This window comes from Elephantulus edwardii, unplaced genomic scaffold (genome assembly GCF_000299155.1).
Source record: "Elephantulus edwardii isolate Elephantulus edwardi_28Jun2011 unplaced genomic scaffold, EleEdw1.0 scaffold00030, whole genome shotgun sequence".
Classification (NCBI taxonomy): Eukaryota; Metazoa; Chordata; class Mammalia; order Macroscelidea; family Macroscelididae; genus Elephantulus; species Elephantulus edwardii.
Genome location: NW_006399780.1, coordinates 19,810,501 through 19,833,441, shown reverse-complemented (window position 1 = coordinate 19,833,441; position 22,941 = coordinate 19,810,501). Strand labels below are relative to the sequence as shown.

General features: G+C 42.2%; 1 protein-coding gene across 3 annotated transcripts in view; it reads right to left on the bottom strand.

Moving 5' to 3' along the window:
- Nucleotides 1-2,119: 2,119 nt before the first annotated feature.
- Nucleotides 2,120-22,941, bottom strand: part of COPZ1 (coatomer protein complex, subunit zeta 1) — a 28,324-nt gene continuing 7,502 nt past the window's right edge. The window contains exons 1-9 of one of the 3 annotated variants that reach the window (XM_006883926.1): nucleotides 12,200-12,217; nucleotides 11,908-11,976; nucleotides 10,562-10,643; nucleotides 9,865-9,956; nucleotides 6,600-6,655; nucleotides 4,474-4,551; nucleotides 4,267-4,318; nucleotides 2,994-3,032; nucleotides 2,120-2,167 (exon numbers count right to left, since the gene is read on the bottom strand). In XM_006883926.1, coding sequence (XP_006883988.1) covers nucleotides 2,120-2,167; nucleotides 2,994-3,032; nucleotides 4,267-4,318; nucleotides 4,474-4,551; nucleotides 6,600-6,655; nucleotides 9,865-9,956; nucleotides 10,562-10,643; nucleotides 11,908-11,976; nucleotides 12,200-12,217 — 534 coding nt within the window. Of the gene's footprint in view, nucleotides 2,168-2,993; nucleotides 3,033-4,266; nucleotides 4,319-4,473; nucleotides 4,552-6,599; nucleotides 6,656-9,864; nucleotides 9,957-10,561; nucleotides 10,644-11,907; nucleotides 12,019-12,199; nucleotides 12,218-22,941 lie in introns of those variants that run through there. The other 2 variants (XM_006883925.1, XM_006883924.1) reach the window with 2 other exon arrangements.

Here is a 22,941-nt window from a genome sequence, read left to right as displayed (position 1 = left end):
TAGACTTGCAGGCCACTTTTATGAGTAAAGGTTACTGAGGAGACCCTGCAAATTGTACTGGAGAGGAGGGCTCCTCACACATCCCCCCTCCTTAAAATACTGCAGAGGATGGGGGAAAGAAAACCAAAGCATTCTCCTGTCGCCGCGGCAACCATAAAACCCCGAGCTAAATCCATCTTGTGAGCTCACCGCCCCATTAAGATGCAGGGCCAGGCTCTGCGCCAGCCCAGCCACATTCATTTGTGCGAATAAAGGTGGAGGAGGGGGAGGGGAGCAGGCTCTGGAGGGACGGGGAAATGGCGAGAAGAGGTTATTTACACCACCGTCCTGACCTTCTGGAGCTGCGCTGGCTCAGATAAATAACCCGCTCAGCGCCGCTGTTTCAGAACTGGAGTGGGAGGTACAGGAAGGGAGCCTGGGCTGAAGGAGAGCCCCACGCAGGTGCGCGTCTCAGGGTTACTAATGGCTGAGGCGGGAGCAGGCAGCTGGCTTTGGGGGTAGTAGGGGGGAGAGCTCAGTTCCCCGGGACTCCCACTGAGAAAATACCATCCCCACCCCACCCCTGGCGCCAATTTCCAGGCGAGGGGACTGAGAGATGCCAAGGAGGCAAACAGTCCTGTAAATTAGGGATGGGGGGAGGATGCTAAGGGAGTCTCTGAGGTAGAAGGGAAGAAATATTATAAGATGGGGAGTGAGGGGGGCTGGAGGAATGGGAGCAGCTGCCAAAAAGAGAGGAACAGAATCACACAAAGGCAGTTTGGAAAAAGAAATCTTTTATTTCTCTTTGCACAGAGTAGTGTATGAAGGTGGAGATCTCCTGACTCCACACATACATCTTTTACACAAAGGTACCCCCACCCCTTCAAATATGCCCAGTTACTTGCCCTCTTCAGTTTTGGAGAACCGGTAGTTAGTGGAAAAAGAGAACCCTTAAGTCTCAAGAAGGTTTTTTGAGATATTTTTGTGAGGAGAGAGAGAAAATTTTAAGACAATGAAAAAAAAATAAGACCCAAAAGTGAGTGATCCATCCTCTGTCTTCCTAGGGAAATTCAAATCCCAAAGGGTTTGTGGAAAAAAAAGACCATTCTTTCAACAACCTAGGCAGGAGAAGTGAGATGAAGTAGAAGCAGAGAGAAGATAGGGTTAAACAACAGAGACTGCAGACTCAAGGTAGAGGAGTGAAATGCATGTGGGGGAGCCTAGGGGACTGACAGAGCCCAGAGGCCCAAGTCATAAATTCCACTCCCTCCCCTAGTTCTGAGCAGAAACTCTTCTTCTCAAGACTAGAATGGAGTTTTAGTTCCAAGGACTGGCTTTGCTCCAAAGCACAGAGAGGACAAGCTAGGAAAAGATCCCACAGGTAGTAAAGGTGGGCAGATAAGGTAGTGGGCTAAGAGATGAACCCTCCCACACTGAACATTCACAGACCGCAACAGTTTTGAAGCTATAATCCAGGATCAGGGTAGAATTGCAGCTGTGACTGAAGTAAAGGAATTTTATAAGCTTCACCCAACACAATTTTAAATCACTGTTCCTTCTACTCTAACTTCTCGCTGTGAGTTGTTTTCTATCTCTTTTCCCAAGGACAGGGCAGTAAGAATAGAAGACTATGCTGAGGCCAGGTGGAGCTAGGGCTGAGAATGGATGTGTCTCTCAGTCCACCCTACCCCCCATATCCTTCTATAGAAAAGAATTCTCTCTCTTCCCCTCCCCTTGCTGGACATATGGCTGCTGGGATGAAGGTCTGGCAAAGGCAAAGGGAGGAAAACTCTCAGCACATTCTTTCTCCTGCTTTGATCTGAAATGTAGTTGCAGCAAAGGGCACAGAAGCTGAAGAGGAAAGTATGAGGGATAGGAGAGCATGGGGGGGGGCATATAATCTAGTCTAGAAAGAGAATGTTTCCCCATCCTTTATCTAAAACGGGTGGGAGCTTTACTCTCAGAACTGTAAGAATGAGACAAAACAGGAAATATGTGTATGAGGGAGCACAATCACAAAAGGAGATTTAAGGACTTTGTGATCCCCAAGATAACCCTGAGAGCATCAGTTGGGGTGCTAGATAAGAAGTCACAGTAGACATGCGATGATTGGAGGTGTGGAGCCAGGAACAGCGGGTGTTCATCTAAGCAGTGACCATTTGATCTGTTCTTTGGCTGACTGCAGCACCTGCAGAGACAAAGGCAGCTCTGGGAAAGGCTGGTTAGGGGATAGGGTGGGAACAGGGAGAGGGCTCTCCTTCCTCTCACTTGCCTTCCTTGTCCTTAGAAGATGGGTGGTGACACAAAACCCCCAAATAGTAGAGAGATAGGAAAACAGCTAAGGCCCTAGATGGATTGCCAGTTTAGGAAACTTAAAAAAAAAAAAAATTCAAATCCACTAGAAGAATGAAGATGTCTACCTGGGTGTGTGGGAGGGTGAGGGGGGGTGTTGAGGTTTGTGTGTGTAGAAGGGGAGGTTACTAGATATATGTTAAAAAAAAAAGGTACCAAATCCAGATTTTCCAGTGGGTAGAAAACAGAATCCTTCCCTTGCCCTGCCCCTGCTTAGGTAGATAATCTATTTGCTGTCAAGGTCTGCAGTCAAGGTAGCAGGACAGATCTGCAAAACCTGCATATTCTGGAATATGCATTTCCAGCTTGGCCCTCATTTGAATAATAAGGGAGAGAGTGCTAGTGTGTGTGCACACAGACCATCTGCTTAAGGCAAGCCTCTGCTGGGGAATAAATCACTGAATGAAGCAGCAGGCAGGGAGTGTTTGAAGGGTACAGAGCAAGGCTGACAATCACTGCTCACAGGAAACTGGGATAGGGGTTGAGGGATAGGAGGTAGAAAGCATATGACTGTATATGCCCCAGTTCTCTGAGGAGGGAGCCTAGGAAAATGTGTCTTCAGTCTCCAGTGCCATTCTGATTTGACAAGTTGGGGTGAAATTTTGTTCTAGGCTCTTTAGTGACCCAATCTATCTGGAGAGGAAGAGGAGAGTAAGTCATACCTGAGACACAGTTTGCTCCGTAAGGGGAACATCTTCACCCTATGGCAGAGAGAGACAGGAATTCATCATGGGAGAAAGCTTAGAATTAAGGTCTATTTATTTGGTGGTAGAGAAGGAAGAAGTGGTCTTTTAAACTGACACAAAATGCAGGGGCCCTAAATTTTTCTCAGTCCTTTCTGAAAGTGTGTCATCATAACACAGTCAAAATTTCATTTGGCCTAAGGCTCTGTGAGCAAAAAACATAAGTCATTTCATCTATCCCTCTGTTTCTGAGGCAAGATAAGGCAAGAGGCCTTAAAAGATATATTACATTCCAAGTAATCAGCAAGTTATCTGATCCTCAACTCCCTCAATTTAGGGGTGGGGGCCTGATTCCCTCATCAGAGAAGACCTTCTCTGAATATCAATATGGTTAGGGAAAGGATGAGCGGGAGCCAAGGGTAGTTTAATGGATCCTGCAAGGGCTGATGGGTAACGACAGCATGTTAATTTGAAGAAATAAACTGCTGCAACAGCAGCCTGAGAAGAGAAAGGGGGGTTAGTGGTGGTGGTGGTGAACCCTCTCTCTTGCCACATAGAGACATATGTTAGAGGAGAAGATTAAACTATGCAAATGGAGCCCAAGGCAGTTAAGGAAGAAGATTTCCCATTACCCTGCACTGTCAGCCTTCACTCTGTGGAGGTCAGAGCTGGGACATTCTGTGAGTGGGGAGATCTGCTTTACTCTCTATACCCCCATAATTTCTGGGTGAGCTCCCTCTTCAGCCACCATCATCTTCCTAGTAGATTTAGAGCTTTCCCTGGCCCTCTCAGAGACTTCTTCCTGACATTATTAGTACTGAAAAGGACTAGAGATCTATCAAATGGGACTCTATGATTGAGAAGTGCTATCACTAATTACATAAAACTTTTAAGAGATTAGAAAGACAATCTCCCTCCAGGGACAGGAATAATACAAAACAGACCAACAACAAACTTAGAGAAGTAAGCCAGCCCCCTTTAAGTTCCTTCAGGAAGTTACTTTATTTGATTCAATAAATATGCATTAAATATCCAATTTGTGCAAAGACTGTACTAAGGTTTAAGGTGCAGAAATAAGTTACTTCTACTTTCCTTCTTCAAGATAATAATAGTTTGAAAGGGAAAAAAGCTTTGTTTTTTGTACAAGCTTTGACCCTTAAGGGCATTTAAGTTAAGGAAGCATTTGGGAAGTCTGGTCCTGGAGAGTATCTGTGAGTAGACAGAGAGATTTAAGGAACATACTCATACTTACCCTTAATGCCACCCGGTGTACTACTTGCTGAGGATCACTCTCTAGGATCACCCTACAAAGACAAAAGAAGAGACCACTATTCATACTGTCCTGAAAGATCAACTTACTAACGAATATGACCATTAGCTCATTTGAGTTAGGATAGAGGCAGTTACCCCACCACCTTACCTCAGCCCCAGAGAGGCCTGGTCAGGGCACAGAACTCACCCTCCATCCACGATTTCATCCACAGCCAAGAAAAGGCCTTCCATATTCTCCAGCAGAGCTCGCTTTTCTACATTTTTCCTGATTGCCCAAAGAGAAGGAAAAAAAATCCAGCTTGTTTGTAAAAGATATCACAGACCTCTATTGAGCTGGGGGTCCCAAGATAAATCAACAAATATTTCCACCAACTACACAGACAAAAAGCAAATAAGGTGAAGAACCACACCCACTCTAAATTCCTCCCTATTCTTATTTGTTCAGTAAGGATCAAGGAAGTGACTCTTCAGAAATTGATTACCTAGACCTATCATTTCTTTCCTACCTGTCACACTGCTGTACCTGAAACTACTCATAAACAGTGACATTAGTGGGAAGGAAGAAAAATACATGAAGCTAAACTTAATCTGGAGGTGATCAGAGGTAGGAGAGGGCTTAAGGGAAACTCTTTACATCAAGCACTGATAAACCGCCTAAGTCTCTCTCTGTTCACCCTTTACCAGTTTTGCTAGGCCCTTTAAAAGAAGCCAAACTAGGGATCCAAGAACAGTCAGGGCCTTCATTCACCAGCCACAGATCTGGTGGTTGGTACATTTGGCCAGTCACATCTGTCAGCTTGAATGCTTCACTAGATCACCCAAAACGAAGTCTATTCATTCACCTGGCTAAGAAATAAATCAACCCCTTCCTGAGGAAACCTGAGCCATTCCCCCTGCTGATTTTGTGAGGCTGAGAGCGCCTGCTGCTTTGCTCCGGATGGCTGTCTGTACTGGGTTCACTTGGGAACTACTGGGGAAATTAAGTACAGAGCCTTGGATTTTTTTCAAGAAAAGTATCTTATATTTCTTCTATTGCCCATATACATGAAGATAAAAGGGCTGGTGAGAGGCTGAAGGGAAGAAGCAGCTCTTGTTCAACAGAAGGAAAAACGGAAAGGCTGGAAGTGAAAATGTGGCTGTTTTGCCTCCATTTCCAGAGACCTGGTATTCCACCTGGGCATTTTTCCTATGCTTGCCTTTCCCCAAACTCTAATGTAAAGAAAAAAAACCAAAAAAACCCTGGAAGTTTAACAGTGAATAAAGAAGACCAAAGAAGAGGCAATGCCTTTGAATTGTGGTGCTAGAGAAGAATATCCCATGAACTGCTAGAAGAACATGTAGGTCTGTCTTGGATGAAGACAACTGTGCATGTTACTGCCAGGAGGGACCAGTCCAGGAGAAGGACATCCTGCTGGGCAAGGTAGAGATACGTTGTTCACAGGGTTGGATGTTATGAGTTGTAGTCAACTGAATGGCACTTAACAACAATGTAAAGAATGAGGCTCCAGAGAGAGCACCCAGAAGGTTTTCTTAGAACTCTGTCAAGGCCACTAGGGAATATAAAAAGTAGGCATAGGAGTGACTGCAACTTATAGCAACCCCATGTACAATAGCTCTGAACCCTAACTATCCTGAGCTAATCTCACTGTCTGCAACACACCTACCACCATTACTCAAGTTACTGTATCATCTCATCAAAGGTTTTCCTCTCCTGTGCTGTCCCTCCAGCCTTCCAAGCAAGATGTCCCTCTTGGCAACATGCCCAAAGTATGTGAGACGGAGCTTCAAAATCCTTGCCTCTAGTGAGACGAAGCTTCAAAATCCTTGCCTCCAAGAAGAAACTTGGTTTCACCAGTTCCATGACAGACTTGTTTATGCCTCTTGGCAGTTTATGGTATGTTCAATACTCTTCTCCAGTACCACACGCAAAGGCATCAATTCTTCTATTATCCTTAATCACTGTCCAATCTTCTGATGCATACCAAGTAACTGCAAAGTCTATGGCCTGGATCAGGTGCACCCTGGTCTTCTGAATGACATCATTGCTCTTCAGTACTCTGGAGAGGTCCCTGACAGCAGATTTTCCTAATGTAATTCGTCTTTTGTTTTCCTGACCACTGGTAATCACCACAGTAGGAAATTATTCCATGGGAAGGAAAAGCTTTCCATCTAGTCCTTCCTGACGTCATGAATAACTGAGGTAATAAGCTCAACTTCTTAAACTAAATCAACTCCCTGGAGCCTCTGCTGATCTTCCATAAATCCCTATATTACATTATCTTATAAACCGACATCAAGAAATGGTCTGCTCACCTCAGCATCTGGCTCAGTGAGTCAAAGAGGCAGTTCAGAACAGTCATGAGCATCAGCTGTTGGGAGATAGAAGGATAAAAAGTTCAAGGATCTGAAAGAAACTATCTAGAAGCAAAATTCTTCAATTTTTGAAGCATCAAAAAGCATAAGCACTCACCAAAAAACCACAAGCATAAGGTGGAGGAGGAGCAGGCAAGTGCAATTTCTCACAAAAAATTCATTCTGCTACATAACACCAAAATGCAAGTCTCTGCTGCCAGAATGTTCAAGACTTTTCATGTCACATTTCTCTACATGGTTTACCAACTGTGTTAACTAATGTCATTATTGTTGTTGTTTTGTGCCGTTGAGTCAGAACCAATCCATAGCGACCCTTCAGAGGGTGTTCAGACAGTTAACTGCACAGGAGAAGACTGCTCATTCTTCACCCAGGGAGCAGTAGGTGGGTTGGAACCATGTTCCTTCAGGATCGCAGCAGTTTCTTACCACTAGGCCACCAACAACACTCCCTACTTAATGTTATAGGTAGAAAAATACATCAGCCAAGATACAGATGAAGTCATAAGGCAGCAGAGTGAGTGGAAGATCATGGGCTTTGGAGTCAGAGAGATCTGGATTCAAGTCGTGACTACAGGAAAGTTATTAGATCGAATTACATGAAAGAAATCACTTTTACAGGTTGATAACGGTCAAATATAAATAATATGATATAGTTCTTAATTTATCTCCCTCATGTGTAAAACAAGGGTACTAATGATATAATGCATAGAAGTGTTGCAAGGTATAAAAAAATATACTTATTGGGGAGCTCTGGTGGCCTAGTGGCAAGAAGCTGCACTGCAATCCCAGAGGAACACGGTTCGAATCCACCAGATGCTCTGCCGGAGAAGGAGGCGCAATATCCTCCTGTACCAGTCAGATCTGATTTGAAGGTACATGCACACAAAATAATTAAAAAAAAATAATTAAAAATTAAAAAAAAATATACTTATCATGATCTTATAGCAATAAAAAAAATTCTTAAAAGTTAGTTCTTTTAAACTTTCTCTTTAAATGAGGCAGGAATGTTATTTTTACTACTTATCTACTCTTTCAGAGCCCAACTGTACTCTGATACACATGGGGTCTCTATTAGCCAAAGTTTGTTGTTGTTATGTACTACTGAGTCAGAACTCAACTCATAGCTGATCCTCCAGCAGATTTTCAGAGGCAGTAAACTGCACGTGAGAAGACTGTCCATCTTTTTCCTGCAGAGCTGTTGGTGGATTCAAACCTTGTGCCTTTGGGTTGGCAGTGCAACTCCTTAAAACTAAGCCACCAAAGATGGCAAAGTTCATCTCTCATACTTTGGGCATGCTGCTAGGAGAAACTTTTCCTTGGAAGGGGACATCATGCTTGAAAGACTAAGCAAAAGATTACTATGCCTGAAAGGTCAGTGAAAGAGAATAAAATCCTCAACGAGATGGATAGACACAGTGACTACAGCAACAGGCTCAAGTGTGTCAGAGATGATGAGGATGGCACAGGACAGGACAGGGTTAAAGTCAGTTCACAGGGTTGCTGTAAGATAAACTCAACTCGGCATCCAACAACAACAATCCTCCCAGAAACTGCTCTCTAAAGTAAACAGCTTTCAGTGAGTACAGGAAGAAGGTAAAGACAACTATATCCACAGCCTTTCCAAGTGAATAATTTAAAATGTATGGCTAAAAACAAAGTAAAATGTATGGCTAAACATAACGAAGAGTATTGGCTAAGTGGTTGAAGCATGCTTAGTTGTGATTTTTTATGGTAAGATCTCCCCAATCTTGACCACATCTCAGAAACCCATTTTTATAAAAAACACTATCCAGAGAGGGACATAGCTATTATTATATGTCAGCATGCATTAAAAGACATATAGTGCTACTTATATGATTGTTGTTGTTGCTGTTATGCGCCATCGAGTCGCTTGCGACTCGTAGCGAATCTATGTACAACAGTCCTAAACTCTGCTCTGTCCTGTGTCAATCGCACCGCCTCTGATACACCCATCCAGATTACCCCAGTCACTGAATCAATCTACCTCATCGAGGGCCTTCCCCTCCTGCGTTGTCCCTCCACCCTGCCAAGCACGATGTCCCTCTCCAAGGACCAGTCCCTCCATACAACATGTCTAAAGTATGTTAGATGGAGCCTCAGAATCCTTGCCTCCAAGGAGCCGTTCGGTTTGACCCATTCCAGGATGAATCTGTTTGTTTTCCTAGCAGTCCGTGGTACCTTCAATACTCTTCTCCAGCACCACAGCTCAAAAGCATCAATTCTCCTTCTATGCTCCTTAGTCATTGCCCAACTCTCTGATGCATAACAAGTGATAGCAAAGACCACGGCCTGTATCAGATGCACCTTAGTCTCCAGAGAGACACCACTGCTCTTCAGTACTTTGGAGAGGTCCCTAACAGCAGACTTTCCCATGGAAATACGTCTTTTTAAAAAAAAAATTTTATTTTATTATTTTTTGTGCATGTACCCTCAAATCAAATCTGACTGGTACAGGAGGAAATGATCCCTCCTTCTCCGGCAGACCATCTGGTGGATTTGAACCATGTACCTTTGAGATTGCAGTAGGAAATATGTCTTTTAATTTCCTGGCTACTGGTGCCAAAAGTGTTGACTGTGGAGCCAAGCAAACTAAAGCTGTGAAAAATCTCAATCTCTTCACCATCCATCCTGATGCTGCCAATTGGCCCAGTGGTGAGAATCTTTGTCTTCTTGACATTGAGCCTCAATCCATATTGGAGGCTGCAGTCATAATATGAGGAAACTGCAACCAGAGTGCTCCTCAGAGGTAAAGATGGTTAGATTTCATCTCACATACCTTGGCAAGTTATATGAGGGGTCAGTACTTGGAAAAAGATACCACGTTTGGAATATTTAGAGTCACTGGAGAGGAAGACCTTCAATGAGATAGAACGGTACATAACTGCAACACTGGACTTAAGTTACAACAGAGATCGTAAGGTTAGCATGGAATCAGGCAGAGTTGCATTCTGTTGTACAGAGATGCTGTGTGTCAGAGCCAACTCAATGGCACCTAATAATAACAAATAAAAGATAAATGTGGGAAAACTTCCTTTCCAGGTTTGTTCATTTGCTGAACCATATTTGTAGACCCGGCAGATATCTCTGGCAACTTCCAAAGACAGCAGTCAGAGGGACAAGGCATTTCTGGGGCGTCAGTGTCTGTGGTTTAGGCAGTAGAATCAGAGTGGATAAGAATGCTTACCTCATTTTCATAGGAGCTGCCGATCACATAGAAATACAGATCAATACTACTTTTGTATACCACTGTCAGGCCTTCCAAAAGGGCAATTTCACCTGAGAAAAAGAGTGGAAACAGTAGGTGGCCTGAGATAAGGTGTTAAGACAGAGAGAGTTACTATGAACTTGGTATCTATCCATTTGGGGTTAGGGTAGCACAGTTCATAATGACCTGCAAAGTCCTAAACTGACCTGTTTTTTTGTTTTCCAGAGGGAGCAAAAGATAAATAGAACTTTTAAGTATCTAAATGTATCTTCTCCTCTACTCCCTCCGCTACCCCTTATTTCCCTCCTTGTGTATGAGACAGGATACTAGTCATCTTTCGGAGGTGAAAATGCAGAGCGGTCACCTTTACAGACTTCCATTTACCTGCCCTAATGGATGCGGTACAATAAGCAGAGCTGCAGTTAAATTTGTCAAGTGAGGCTCATAAATCCAGGGACTAGACAGGTAGCTAACAGCCAACCTTCCAGCACGGTATTCCCGCGTGAGGTACACTCACCTCCCCATTACATTTCTGAAGAGTTTATTATATGAGGGGAGGAGGGAAAGAAAAAAGGAGGCAGAGTCATTTTATCCTTTCTTCATAATCTTGTTCACTATCTTCTTTCCCACCATGGTTCCCTGAACACAGGGAGTCAGTGAAAGGAAAATGACCTACTGTCCGTCCGATGGGTCTTGTTGAAAATGTTCTTCTCAAAAGCCTTTTGTTCCTTGACAGTTGGATACGTGTCATCATAGTACTGGTCAAAGGGAAAGGAGATGGAGTTGAGTCTTTAGAGCTGAAATCTCAGAATGATTAATCATGTATTTTGTTTTGGGATCTTGGATTTCTATCTGTCAAGGAATGGGGCAAAGGATAAACATGAACACACAGAAGGATCGACCACAGACACAGGGAACTGACAGTGAGTAATCTAATTTTTTTTTTTTAAAGTAAAGGTTGCTCACTTAACATTCCTAAGACTATGTGAGGGTAAAGAGACCTGTGAGCCTGACAATGAGGCTCTGCTGCTCTGCATTCTGGCAGAGTTCTGAGACCATTCCCTGACAAGTGCTTCCAAGGTGCTACCCTGAGTCAGGGAGTAGTGCCAGTGAACACATAGGCATCAGGAGTGCAGAATTTCAGTCACTGCATGAAGCTGAGGAATGGGAAGAGCCTGCAAAACTGCCCTGTGCTCACTTATCTTACCTTTCTTTTCCACAAACTAAAAGAAGTAAGAGGCAATTTAGTGTGTTACTGAGCCCACTCTCAACCTCTCCCTGGCAAGGGGGAGGAGATGCAGGCTGCTAAATCGCTCTGCTCTTTAGGGGCTAATCTGTCGCAGTCAGCTGAAGACCTATGACAGGTCTGGCATTTAGTAACTGGATAACTGTTTCAAAAGGTGTCCTGCATAGTTACATCCAATTACAGGGAGGAACAGCTGGTGAATTCTAAACTAATCTCTACCTGCTGATTGATTTATGCTATGCTCGCCCAGAGTTAATACACCAGGGACAGAAGAAATTTCTACAGGAGGGGGAGCATTCTGAGGGAAAGGAAAGGGGTGTCCTTTCTCCTTTTTTTCCAGTAGGCCTAAAGTTAGAGACATCACTCTGAGAAGTCAGGAAAAGGTAAGTTTGATGTGACTACAGACTCAGGCCTGGAACCTTACACTGGCTAGAGTCTCCTGGAAAAATCCAGGCAGGGTGATAAGCAGGAGGGAAGGCAACAGGAGTGATGGGTATGAAAAGCTCATTTCTCATGTCTAGACACTGCTGTGTTCAAGAACTAAGACTCTCAAGCTTTTTCCCTGCTTGTATACAGGTAGTAAAGGAGACTAAGGTCTAAAGACAGCAAGGAGGGAAGCAACAACTCAGATTTTATCTGAAATGGCCAAAGTAAGATGAAGACTTGTTAAAAATTATAATTATCAAGGAATAGGAATTAACAAGGTCAGTTTTAACCTTCAAATCTTGGAACATGTCTTTGTTCTGCTCCCAAATTAACCTGAAAGGAATACTCACCTTGGCAAAAAGTCGATCTCCATCATTGTCCAGAATCAGGATGGCTTTGACAGTATACAAGGAGGGTTCCTGAAGAGATATGAACACACCTTCAGTCCTAACAGCTCCCATCAGCACTGGAAAACCAGACACGTTCCCCTAGGGTTTCACTGAGGCTTACAAAGGCACACAGTGAAGATTCTGTATATCCTCTACCCCAAACAGGTTAGATTTATACATTTCCTACTGAGAATGATTAAGTGGTGAGAGAAGTTATTGGGGTGTCAGGGTGCTGAACAAAGGCTTCCAAAACAAGCATCAGAGAAATCATTTATCTGAGCCAGATTCTAAGAGGCTTAATCAAGGTGGGTCATACTATTATCTCCAAGTATTATGCTATAGTTATTTTCCAAATTACTCTCCCTCCCAGGGACAGAGAATGTGACTGGATTAAGAGGCACTGCACAAGGCCATTTGTATACTTGGAAGTTTCTGCAGTTCCAATGCAGCAGCAATGCAGAGGCTTAAAGCAAGCCTCCTCTAAAACACTTAACACTTATACATACTGAGCAGAGACAAGCGTATATATACAAACCCCCCTGCTTCTAATGCAGTTCAGTGAGACTCATCTTCCAATGTCTGTCCTATAATCCCAACTCCTCCACTATACTCCTAACCACTACCACTTAACTTCTTAGGAAAAAAAATAAATAAAATCCATCAAAGTGAATGTTGGATTCACCAAAGTGAATGCTGGCACACCCATGTTTATTACTGCATTATTCACAATAGCAAAGAGACGGAAGCAAGCCAAGTGTCTATCAACAAATGAATGGCTAGAAAAACTATAGTACATTCACACAATGGACTATTACTCGGCATTGAAAAATAGTGAACTCATAAAACACTACACAACATGGGGAATCATGGAAGACATTATGCTGGGTGAAATACCTTAGTCACAAGTGGACAAATACTGCATAACACCACTATTATAAAATAGGACAGATATGGGGGCGGGGAAATGGGAAAAGAGTGAATAGATAATGAATACTGCATTAGAACAGATGAGAACAACTGTCTGAAAGGAATACACGGTTAGACATTATACACAGGACAACAATTTGGAACAAGGGGTACCTTGTGGGGTGGGGTGGGGGTGGAGGAAGTAAGGGGAAGAAAATGTGCAACAATAAAAAAAAATTAAAAATAACCCCCAAAACAAAACAAAGTGAATGTTGGTACAGTTAGCAAACAGTGCAAAGAGACTCTATCAGAGAAATACTTCGGGATTTGGAGACAGGGTGCAAAAGAAGATTTTCTTTTATCTACCAAGAATAATGCTTTGAGGGCACTAGCTCTTGTGAAGGAATTGCAGTTTCAGCCTTGATAGTTATATTCAAATAATGCCCTTCTTCAACTGCAAGGATCTAATTTTGCAGAAGTTGTGGTGTTCTGATGCTCTGTAACTTTTAAGGAACAAGATAAGTAGCAGAGGAAAGAAGAAAGAAGAGACAGTAGTAGATGTATGGAAGGAGCTCCCAGCCTCACCTTCCTTTCTAATCAGCATTACTCACCACTGAGATTGCTCTACTATGAAACAGGGCTGCTGGTGCTCCTTCTCTCCTCTAGTTTTACTTGAGACACCCACAGTCTACACAGGGGCCAAACACATTCTCCAAGTACATCTCAAAAGACTCAAGGGTGAGGAGAAAAGCATCACCGCCCCAGTCACAGTAACTGAAGCCTCTGAAAAAGCAAACTTTTCCATAGACTCCAGGTTTGTAATCTTATAAAGAATTAATCCTAGCTCAGAGAGTGTGAAGAATGAAGTGAAGAGAACCCACTCTTTTGACAAGGTTATAGAAAATAAAAGCGTCCTCACTTCAATTTGAGAGAAGCAATTTTTGTGGTTTTCCTCAAGTGTCTACAGTAATGTTTGGTATATACTAAACTCTCAATACCTATATAAAGTGTGAGAATATAGTAAAATCTTCTTGATGCAATAAGCATCTGAATGATCTTATAATTAAACTTCCATATATACACGGGATTTTCTAGTGTGGTCATTTTGGGTGGTATTACTATCAACATGTTTCTCCTCTGATAAATACTCATCAGAGATGTATACCCTACAAGCATTACTCTCGGTAATTAACTAGGCTTAATGAACTCTTCTCTCAAGCCAAAAAACTCTGAGTAGCAGAGGGAAGTCTTCCAGAGCCTAAGAGGTCACAGAAATAACCTTCCTAACTCTTAATTCCCTGGAGAAAGATAATTCCTTTAAAGGGAAATTCAGTTCTGCAGTAAGTTGGCCTTAACTCATCAAATGGGGGAAGTAATGGGATTTAATTTCCTAAAAAGAATAAAAGCAGTTCATAGGGAAGGAAATCTTTTATCCCTTGAATCCTCTGGTTGGTTGTCTGTACCTACATTTATAAGAACCTTACAGAGCTGTCCAATGATTTAAAATGGGATTGATCCATCATAATTGTAACTGTTTCCTTTTTTTAATTTTATTTTTATTATTTTTTGTGTGTACCATCAAATTTGATCTGACTGGTACAGGAGGTTACTGTCCCTCCTTCTCCAGCAGAGGTTCTGGGAGATTTGAATGGCTCACCTCTGGGATTGCAGTGCAGCTTCTTCCCACTAGGGCACCAGGGCTCGCTGTAATTAGTTCTTTTAGCTAGAGTCTGGCATCCCTAGAAGGAATGAGGTCTCAAATTTAAAAAAACAATCCTCATGGCCAACTGGAAATCAGGCAATGTTCTTACAGCCAACAGTGTGTATGTGACTAAGACAGCCGTGCTGGCAAAGAGAAACAGATTCATGGTTTGTATTCCTGGTTGGTTTCACTGTCTGCCTGCAATACACTGTCAAAGAAATCCCAAGATTAGAAACACTGGCTCTCCCTGGAAAGACTAAAAGACTAACAAAGGCAGGCAAGGAGAAAAATCAAATTTGACTTATCACAGCCATGAAAGGGCTAAAGCGGCACTCCGGAAAAGGCTGGTCTTTTCAAACTTGCAAATGAATGATCACAGAGATAAAGCTGAGAATTCAGGTGAGTGTAAGCACAGAGTTACCACTCCACTCTGCAAGAGCTGTAGCCAGCAGCTTCTCCTTTTCTTCTCCTGCCACCTCCTGACTGCAGCTGATGTCGCCACTGCCTGTGTCCCTTACATCTCAGGAATAGGGACAACCAGGAATTTCATGTCATAAAATCAGCCAGTTCAAGGCCCTAAAAGCCATTACTGTTAATGAAATTTGATTTTAAGTTTTTACAAAGGACAATTTTATTTATAAATAACTTCCAGCAATTGAGAAATGACCTTCTGAACAATGGACTAGGCTTGACTTATAACACATTAAACGATTATTAGTGACAAAGACCCTACAAGTTTAGGGTCATATTCAAAGGATTTAAAAAGTCTTTTCTTCCCTCCCTACTACACTCCAAACGAGTAAGCTGCTAGAAAGCTTTCGAGACAAAGTTCTGTGATGCACTGACTTTCACAGAGCCACAGCCTGAGTGTATAACAGAACTTCACCTCAAATGCTAATTGTACCTGGAAATGATATGCAGGTAGTTTGGTTTATGGAAGAATGGGTGGCTCTAGTAGCTTTCACATGTTTTGACTGTCAAAAAACTAAAATACTCTCTTAAGAAAGTGAAAACAGCACTGCATAAACAAGTCTGGAGAATATGAGTCTTTGATCTCAATCAGGGGATTCTGAAGTCTAATGAAAAACATCACTATCTCTGAGTACACTCCCTCCTCCAGCACCTGCAGAACTAGAGAGGACGAATCATTCCTCGTGCTGCCCCCTGTGGGCCTTGTAGTTGACCTGCAGCTTCCTCAGCAAAACTATTTAACAGGTAGCTCTGGAAAAAAGCTATTTTGTACACCTTATACGGCAGGTTAATAGAGGAAGACTCTGAAAAACACTGAAGAAAGTCTGTTCATAAATATGTACAGTTAAGAGAACACTATGGGGTAAGATGCCACCAGAGTAAGACTAGTGGAATAGTGACTAAAACTGACTGAGAAGGTTTATGAGGGCTATAACTAATTACTTATTTGTTCGTTTGGTAGGGTTGGGAAGAGACAAGATGACTGTGGAGTTAAGGATGCTATTCACACAGCCAAAAAAAAGCATCTAGTTGAGTTCTTCATTCTGTGCTTCTAAAGAAATCCTTACGGCCATACAAGAAGCAGTAAGTACCCTAACAACAGGCCTTGATCAATTAGAAACAATAAGAAGATGCTCTTTACTCAAATCTATTTATAAAGCAAAACCAAGACAAGTTAAAGATGCTCTATTGTTGTTGTAAGATGTCCTCAAGTCCACTATGACTCACAGCAACCCTATGAACAAAAGATTAAAACCCTGTCCTATCCTGTGCCTCACCCTCTCCAAGGAGAAATTCCTAGATATCTCTTCCAGTCCCATGTGGCTAAGCAGGTACTTCACACCCTGACTCCGTGTCAATTTCTTTAAAATAAAGAGCTCTCTCTGGGGTTGAGTGCTCCAATTTGTCAGCCACAAGTTTAGAGACTTCAGCCAAAAAGAAAAGAATAAGCTCAAGTTTTTGAAAGCAAAGAGCAGTTTTCACATACCACCCCCAAGAATCTGTTTAGATTCAGTAAGTATAACCAAGGAAAGAGTAGGAGTCACAGTTATCACTAACTCAGCTGTTGTTAAGTGCTGTTGAGTCGCTGGCAATTCACAGTGACCCTATGTACAAAAGCTCTGAACCCTTCTCTATCCTGTGCCAACATCATCATCTCTGATACATCTACCCCCATTATCCCAGTCACTGAGTCAATTCATCTCATCGAGGGTCTTCCTCTCTTATGCTGTCCCTCTACCCTCCCAAGCATGATGTCACTCCCCAAGGACGGGCCTCTCCTTGCAACATGCCCAAAGTATATCAGACAGAGCTTCAGAATCCTTGCCTCCAAGGAGCAGCCAGGTTTCACTCTCTCTAGGACGAACCTGTTTGTTCTTTTACCAGTCCATTCAACACTCTTCTCCAGCACCATAACTGAGAGGCATAAATTTTCTTTCTATCATCCCATTGTCCAACTTTCTGATGCATTGGAAGTAATTGCACAGACCATGGTCTGGTTCAAACAAACAAAGCTTAGTCCCTAGACTGACATCACTGTTCTTCAGCACTCTGGAACAATCCCTCACAGCAGATTTTCCCCAATGTAATTCATCTTTTGATTTCCTGGCTGCTAGTACCATGAGTTCTGACTGTGGAGCCAAGTAAACTGAAACTGTTAACAATCTCAATCTCTTCACCATCATGATGCTCCCAACTGGCCCAGTGGTGAGAATCTTTGTCTTCTTAATGTTGAGCTTCAATCCATATTGAAGACTACAATCCTTGACCCTCTGCAGCAAATGTCTCACGTCATCCTCAGTTTCAGCAAGCAGGGCTGTGTCATCTGTATAATATAGGTTGTTGTTGTTGTTGAGTCTTCCTACAATCCTGATGCCACATTCTTCTTCATAGAGCCCATCTTCTCTGCTAATCTGTTCTGCATATAGATTAAAAAGGCATGGATATAGGATGCATCCCTGGCATACTCTCTTTCCGATTTTGAACCATGCAGTGTTTCCTTGTTCTGTTCTTCTGGTCAAATATAGGTTTCATATACGTACAATCAAGTGTTCTGGGATTCCCATTCCCCCAGAGTCAGTCACAGTTTGTCAGCTGACATGACACCAAACAGTGATCTTCCCATGAACACAGGTCTTAGGAAAAACTGATGGCAAGAAGAACCACCTAGAAAGATTCTTCCTACCTTACATAGGTACAAAATATGGAAAAGAGTCACCAAAAATCCTAACATTACTTATAAGAAAAAATGTCTCTGAACTCTTAAGATACTTGAGTTATAGTCTCATTCAACCATTAGTTGAAGTACTATTTTCTCTGGGACTCAGTTTCCTTATTGGAGAAATAAAAGGTGTGACCTAAATATTGGTTAAGATTAATTCCTTTTTTTTATGCGTGTACCGTCAAATTAGATCTGACTGGTACCGGAGGCGACTGTTCCTCCTTCTTCAGCAGAGCATCTGGTGGATTTGAACCGTGCACTTCTGGGATTGCAAGATTAATTCCTTTTTTGTATTGCAGAAGATCCCTTTAACAAGCTGATGAAATCTATAGATCTCTTTCCCTCCCCAAATACACATTTACAATTTTTTTAGATTTTTTTGAGTTAAAAGGCCTAGGTTTAGAATTAAATCTGAATCCTTCTGAAGACCATGAAGGATAATAAATAAAGACAATAGGGAAAGGGAGAAAAAAAGAGGAAAATGACTGACTCTATTACAAGAACCCCACCCCCTCTCCTTTGCCTGGTACACAGTAATGACTCCAATAAATATGTATGCAGCCTTCATAAATGAATAAATGAGAAAACTAGCACAGCCAGCAGGGGGAGCAAAGGTTAGCACCACACTCCTCTAGTTTTCAATGGCTGAATGGTGGTTATGAGATGGAGAGAGACAACATGGCCCCTCATTCTTAAGGAATGCCTTCTCAGGCCTGTTAAAATTCAGGAAGTCTGTCTGTTGAAGAATTTGTTGTCTAGGGATTACACAGTCTCTCATTCTTCAGCTGTCATGAAAGGGCAAGTAATTAGTAGAAATAAGACAAAGCAAAGCAGCACTGCTGCTGGGAGGAAAAAGCATAAGTACAAATCAAACTGTACCCATACCCTGAGGTCTACAGAAACACGTGAAGTTCTGTAGTTCCCAGTTTGGTAATCGAGGAGCAAACACCTGCTTATTACTCAGCAAAGGGAAAACTCAAATGAAGCTGTATCCATCTCTAATGCATCTGTGGTCCAGATCTATGCCTCTCCTAATACTTGCTCCTGAAAAGTAAGTCAGTCTCTGAAACACTGAATGGACAGCCTCTGTGCTCACCTTTTGGTCTATCTACTCCCTAAATCAACCCCTCAGGGAGAACTGCTATCCTCTCCTTAGTTCCATCCAGTTCTCTAAAAATCAAGCCAGTCAAAAAGAAATGGAAGATTGAGTAAATGTCTTAAGTCACTGTAAAGTATTAAATTTACTTTCTATGGTGTTCCACAGAGCGAATGGAAGTTTCTTTTTTTTTAATGTTTCATTATTTTTTAATTAAACATGTTCTTTGACTACCAAACTGGGGGCGGGGGGAATAAAGAAATGGAAGATAACTGGTAGATAGCTATCAAAGTCAGTAGGCTATGAATGAGGAGATCTACTTTGATTGAGGAAATAATAAAAGTCAAACAGACCCAGGCTTCAATTGTAGCATATATGACTTCAGTACACAGCAGGAAGAATTTCTGAAAGAGATTTGGTGGTTTAGGGAGATGTCTAAAAAATCTTGGGACAGGAGGTGTGTACCATCCAGTTAGAACCAACTCATAGCTGACCCTCAAACAGGTTTTCAGAGGCAGTTAATCTCACAGAAAGAGGGTGCCCATCTTTCTCCCTTGGAGAAGCTGGTGAATTCAAACTGCATACCTTTGCACTGACAGCACACTTTCTTACCATTAAGCCAGGGCTCCCATATAAATAAATAAAAAATAAATGAGAGACTGTGTAATCCCTAGACAACAAATTCTTCAACAGACAGACAACAAATTCTTCAACAGACAGACTTCCTGAATTTTAAAAGGCCTGAGAAGGCATTCCTGAAGAATGAGGGGCCATGTTGTCTCTCTCCATCTCATAACCACCATTCAGCCATTGAAAACTAGAGGAGTGTGGTGCTAACCTTTGCTCCCCCTGCTGGCTGTGCTAGTTTTCTCATTTATTCCTTTATGAATAAATACTTTCTTACCATTAAGCCAGGAGGGCTCCCTCTAATCAATTTCACTTGGGAAAAAAAAACACCAACAAAACACAAAACCTAATCTGCCCAGAAATGAGAAAAGCAGGGCAGAAGTAAAGAGAGCCCTTGCCAGGGCTAGCATCTTCTGCCGTGCTTGGACTGAACCTCCCAACCCCTCTACAAAAGCAGTCAGCCTCCCTTTTCTAATTCCTCCAGCATGAGTGGTTAGGTAAATGATTATCTTTACTCTTGTTCCATCTTTTGCCTCCCCTAGTTCTTCATTTCACAACTAGGTTTCTTGTCAATATCCTGACTCTAATCAAGTCATGCTGGCAAATTAAAAAACAGTAGCAAGTATCCAGGTGAAAAAGATCCTAAACCTGCCATAAAGTCACTAGGCTCCCTCAAATATGTGGATAAATGTATTCATCCTTTTCCTCCCAGGGAAGACCTGACTTCTCAAGGGTCTGGCTTTTTTCACATTGAGGCCCCCTCTATGCTTCTGACCATGTGACAACTCCCCTAGACCTTTGATATAATTTATACCTTGCCAGGGACCAACTCTTTCCCACCACTATGAAGCAGAGGGAAAAAACATATATAAATACGTCGGAAATCTATAACGAGGTCTTCTTGGAGGGCAAGACATGGGGAGAGTTAGAAGCAGCGTCAATTGCTCTTTGGGGGTTTTAGTTCAAGCAGAGGTCTGCTTCCAGCAATCAACCATTAAAACAAGCTGGCCAGAGTAACAGCTCAGTTTATTCTGATCATTTAATTTGAAGTGTCAATAAATTAAACTTCAATCAATTAAACTAGGTGTGCAATAACCCAGATGGACACCCCGACACCAACATAATCACAATAAAAATTTTTATGGCTGCCAGGGACCTCACCGGGGGCAGCGCTGGCACTGCTTGCGCCCTAGCTGAGAAATATATCTCCACAATGCAGGAGCAAGATTGCTTCTCCTAACGAAATGGAAGGGCCAGGCACCAGCAAGGACGCAGCTGGGAGAGGGGCACAGGGGACTGCCAAGAATGAGATGGGAGTGCTTTGGGGGATTAATGTAATTGATACCTTTGCCTAAAGCAGGGGGAGGGGGCATTTAGGCCAAGTACCTCTACTGTTAGTGCAAGAAGAATTTAACAAAAGTCCCATTAAGATGATTCAGAAACCAAAGGCCATGGAGCAACAACCTTTAAGGGTCAGCAATATATTCCACATAATTTCTTCCTCCATATATACATATATCCTGTGTACTCTTTGAATAAGGCTTAGAATTTGGGATTTGGTCACTGTTTGCAGATAGAAATGTTATTAAGAGGGAAGGATAGAAGTCTAGTCAGTAAAGCATTGGGAATACACTCAGAAAGTGAACCCAGTGAGAACTGGTATCACACGTTGTGGGGTCAATTCTGAGTCAGAGTGATCCAATGTGTGACAGAGTAGAAGTATTTCCTAGACTGTAATCTTCACAATCAACACTCGTGGCACCAGGAAATCAAAAGATGAATTGCATTGGGAAAATCTGCTGTAAGGGACCTCTCCAGAGTACTGAAAAGCAACGACGTCAGTCTGGTACACCTAATCCAGGCCATGGTCTTTTCAATTACTTGCTATGCATCCGAGAGTTGCACAATGACTAAGGATGATAGAAGAAGTGGTGCCGGAGAAGAGTCTTGAACACACCACAGACCACCAAAAAAACAAATAAGTCTGTCTTGGAAAGGGTGAAACCAAGTTTCTCCTTAGAGGCAAGGATTTTGTAGCTTCATTTCACATACTTTGGGCATGGGGCCAGGAAGGACCAGTCACTGGAGAAGAACATCATGTTCAGAAAGGTGGAGGGACAGTGCAGGAGAGGAAGACCGCAGATGAGACTAATACAGTATCTGGAGTAATAGGGGTAGGTGTTTCAGAGTTAATGAGACTGGCTCAGGATAGTGCAGGGTTCAGAGCTGCTGTACATCAGGTCGCTATGGGTCGCAGGCAATTTGACAGCACATAACAACAAACTTCACAAAAGCAGATTACCAGGTCTTTTCTGCTACAGAATAGTGTGTGTTCGAGTCACTGACCTTTCAATTGAGTGCTTAAACATTGTGCTAACAGGGCTCCTTATCTGGAAAGGATGAAGTAAAATTAAACTTATGAGGAAGGCTTTAAGGATCTAGACTTTGACAGTAATTCAGCCTTGAGAAAAAAGGTAAAGGGGGAGGGAGATAATTAATCTTTCAGATTCCATAATTACTAATAGAGAACAATAAACTTCCAAGAGCCCTCTTCATTCAGAACTGAAAAAGGAAGAATAACCAGAAACAACATAAAAGAGGGAACTGAGTCCAAAACTGCATGCTGGGAGCATTATTAAACACTATGAAATGAGGGAGAGGGTTTTTTTCCTTAGAAACTTGAAGGACACCTAGATAAGACAAACAAACGTGACAGCTAGGCCTAGGTTACTTAAATTCAAGAAATGAGATCCATTCTAAAGTCCTAAATGAAAGGAACTTTTTAGCACTTAGAAATTTCCATAATCAGAGCAAATTTTGATAAGTGGTTCTTTCATCTTGACCATTTTTATTTTACTCTTCAACTTGTAGAAGTGAGATGAAAACAGGAGTATATGCTTTGATCAGATTCCAGAAGTCCAAATAAACCAGGAAAGAAAATGTTGAGGGGAGGAAATTAAAATAATTTTGTTAGGAACCTATCCTTTTTTTTAATTATTATTTGTGTGTGTGTGTGTGTGTGTACCATCAAATTGGATCTGATTGGTACAGGAGGAGATTGTCCCTCCTTCTCAGCAGAGCATCTGGTGGATTCGAACTGCGCACCTCTGGGATTGCTGTACAGCTTCTTACCACTAAGCCACCAGAGCTCGCCAAATTTGCTCTTTTCTAAGGAGTACTTGTTATATTCTATAACGGATAAACGCTTTTGTTTAGGAGAGATATAAGGGAGAGTTCAAGATCCCCTCAATTCTTTTCATAATTGAGATAGTAATTTAAGAATCAGGAGATGAGGGGAACTCTGGTGGCCTAGTGGCAAGAAGCTGTACTGCAATCCCAAAGGTACATGGTTCGAATCCATCAGATACTCTGCCGGAGAAAGAGGGACAATTTTCTCCTGTACCAGTCAGATCTGATTTGATGGTACACACACACAAAATAATAAAATAAAATTAAAAAAAAAAAAAAGAATCA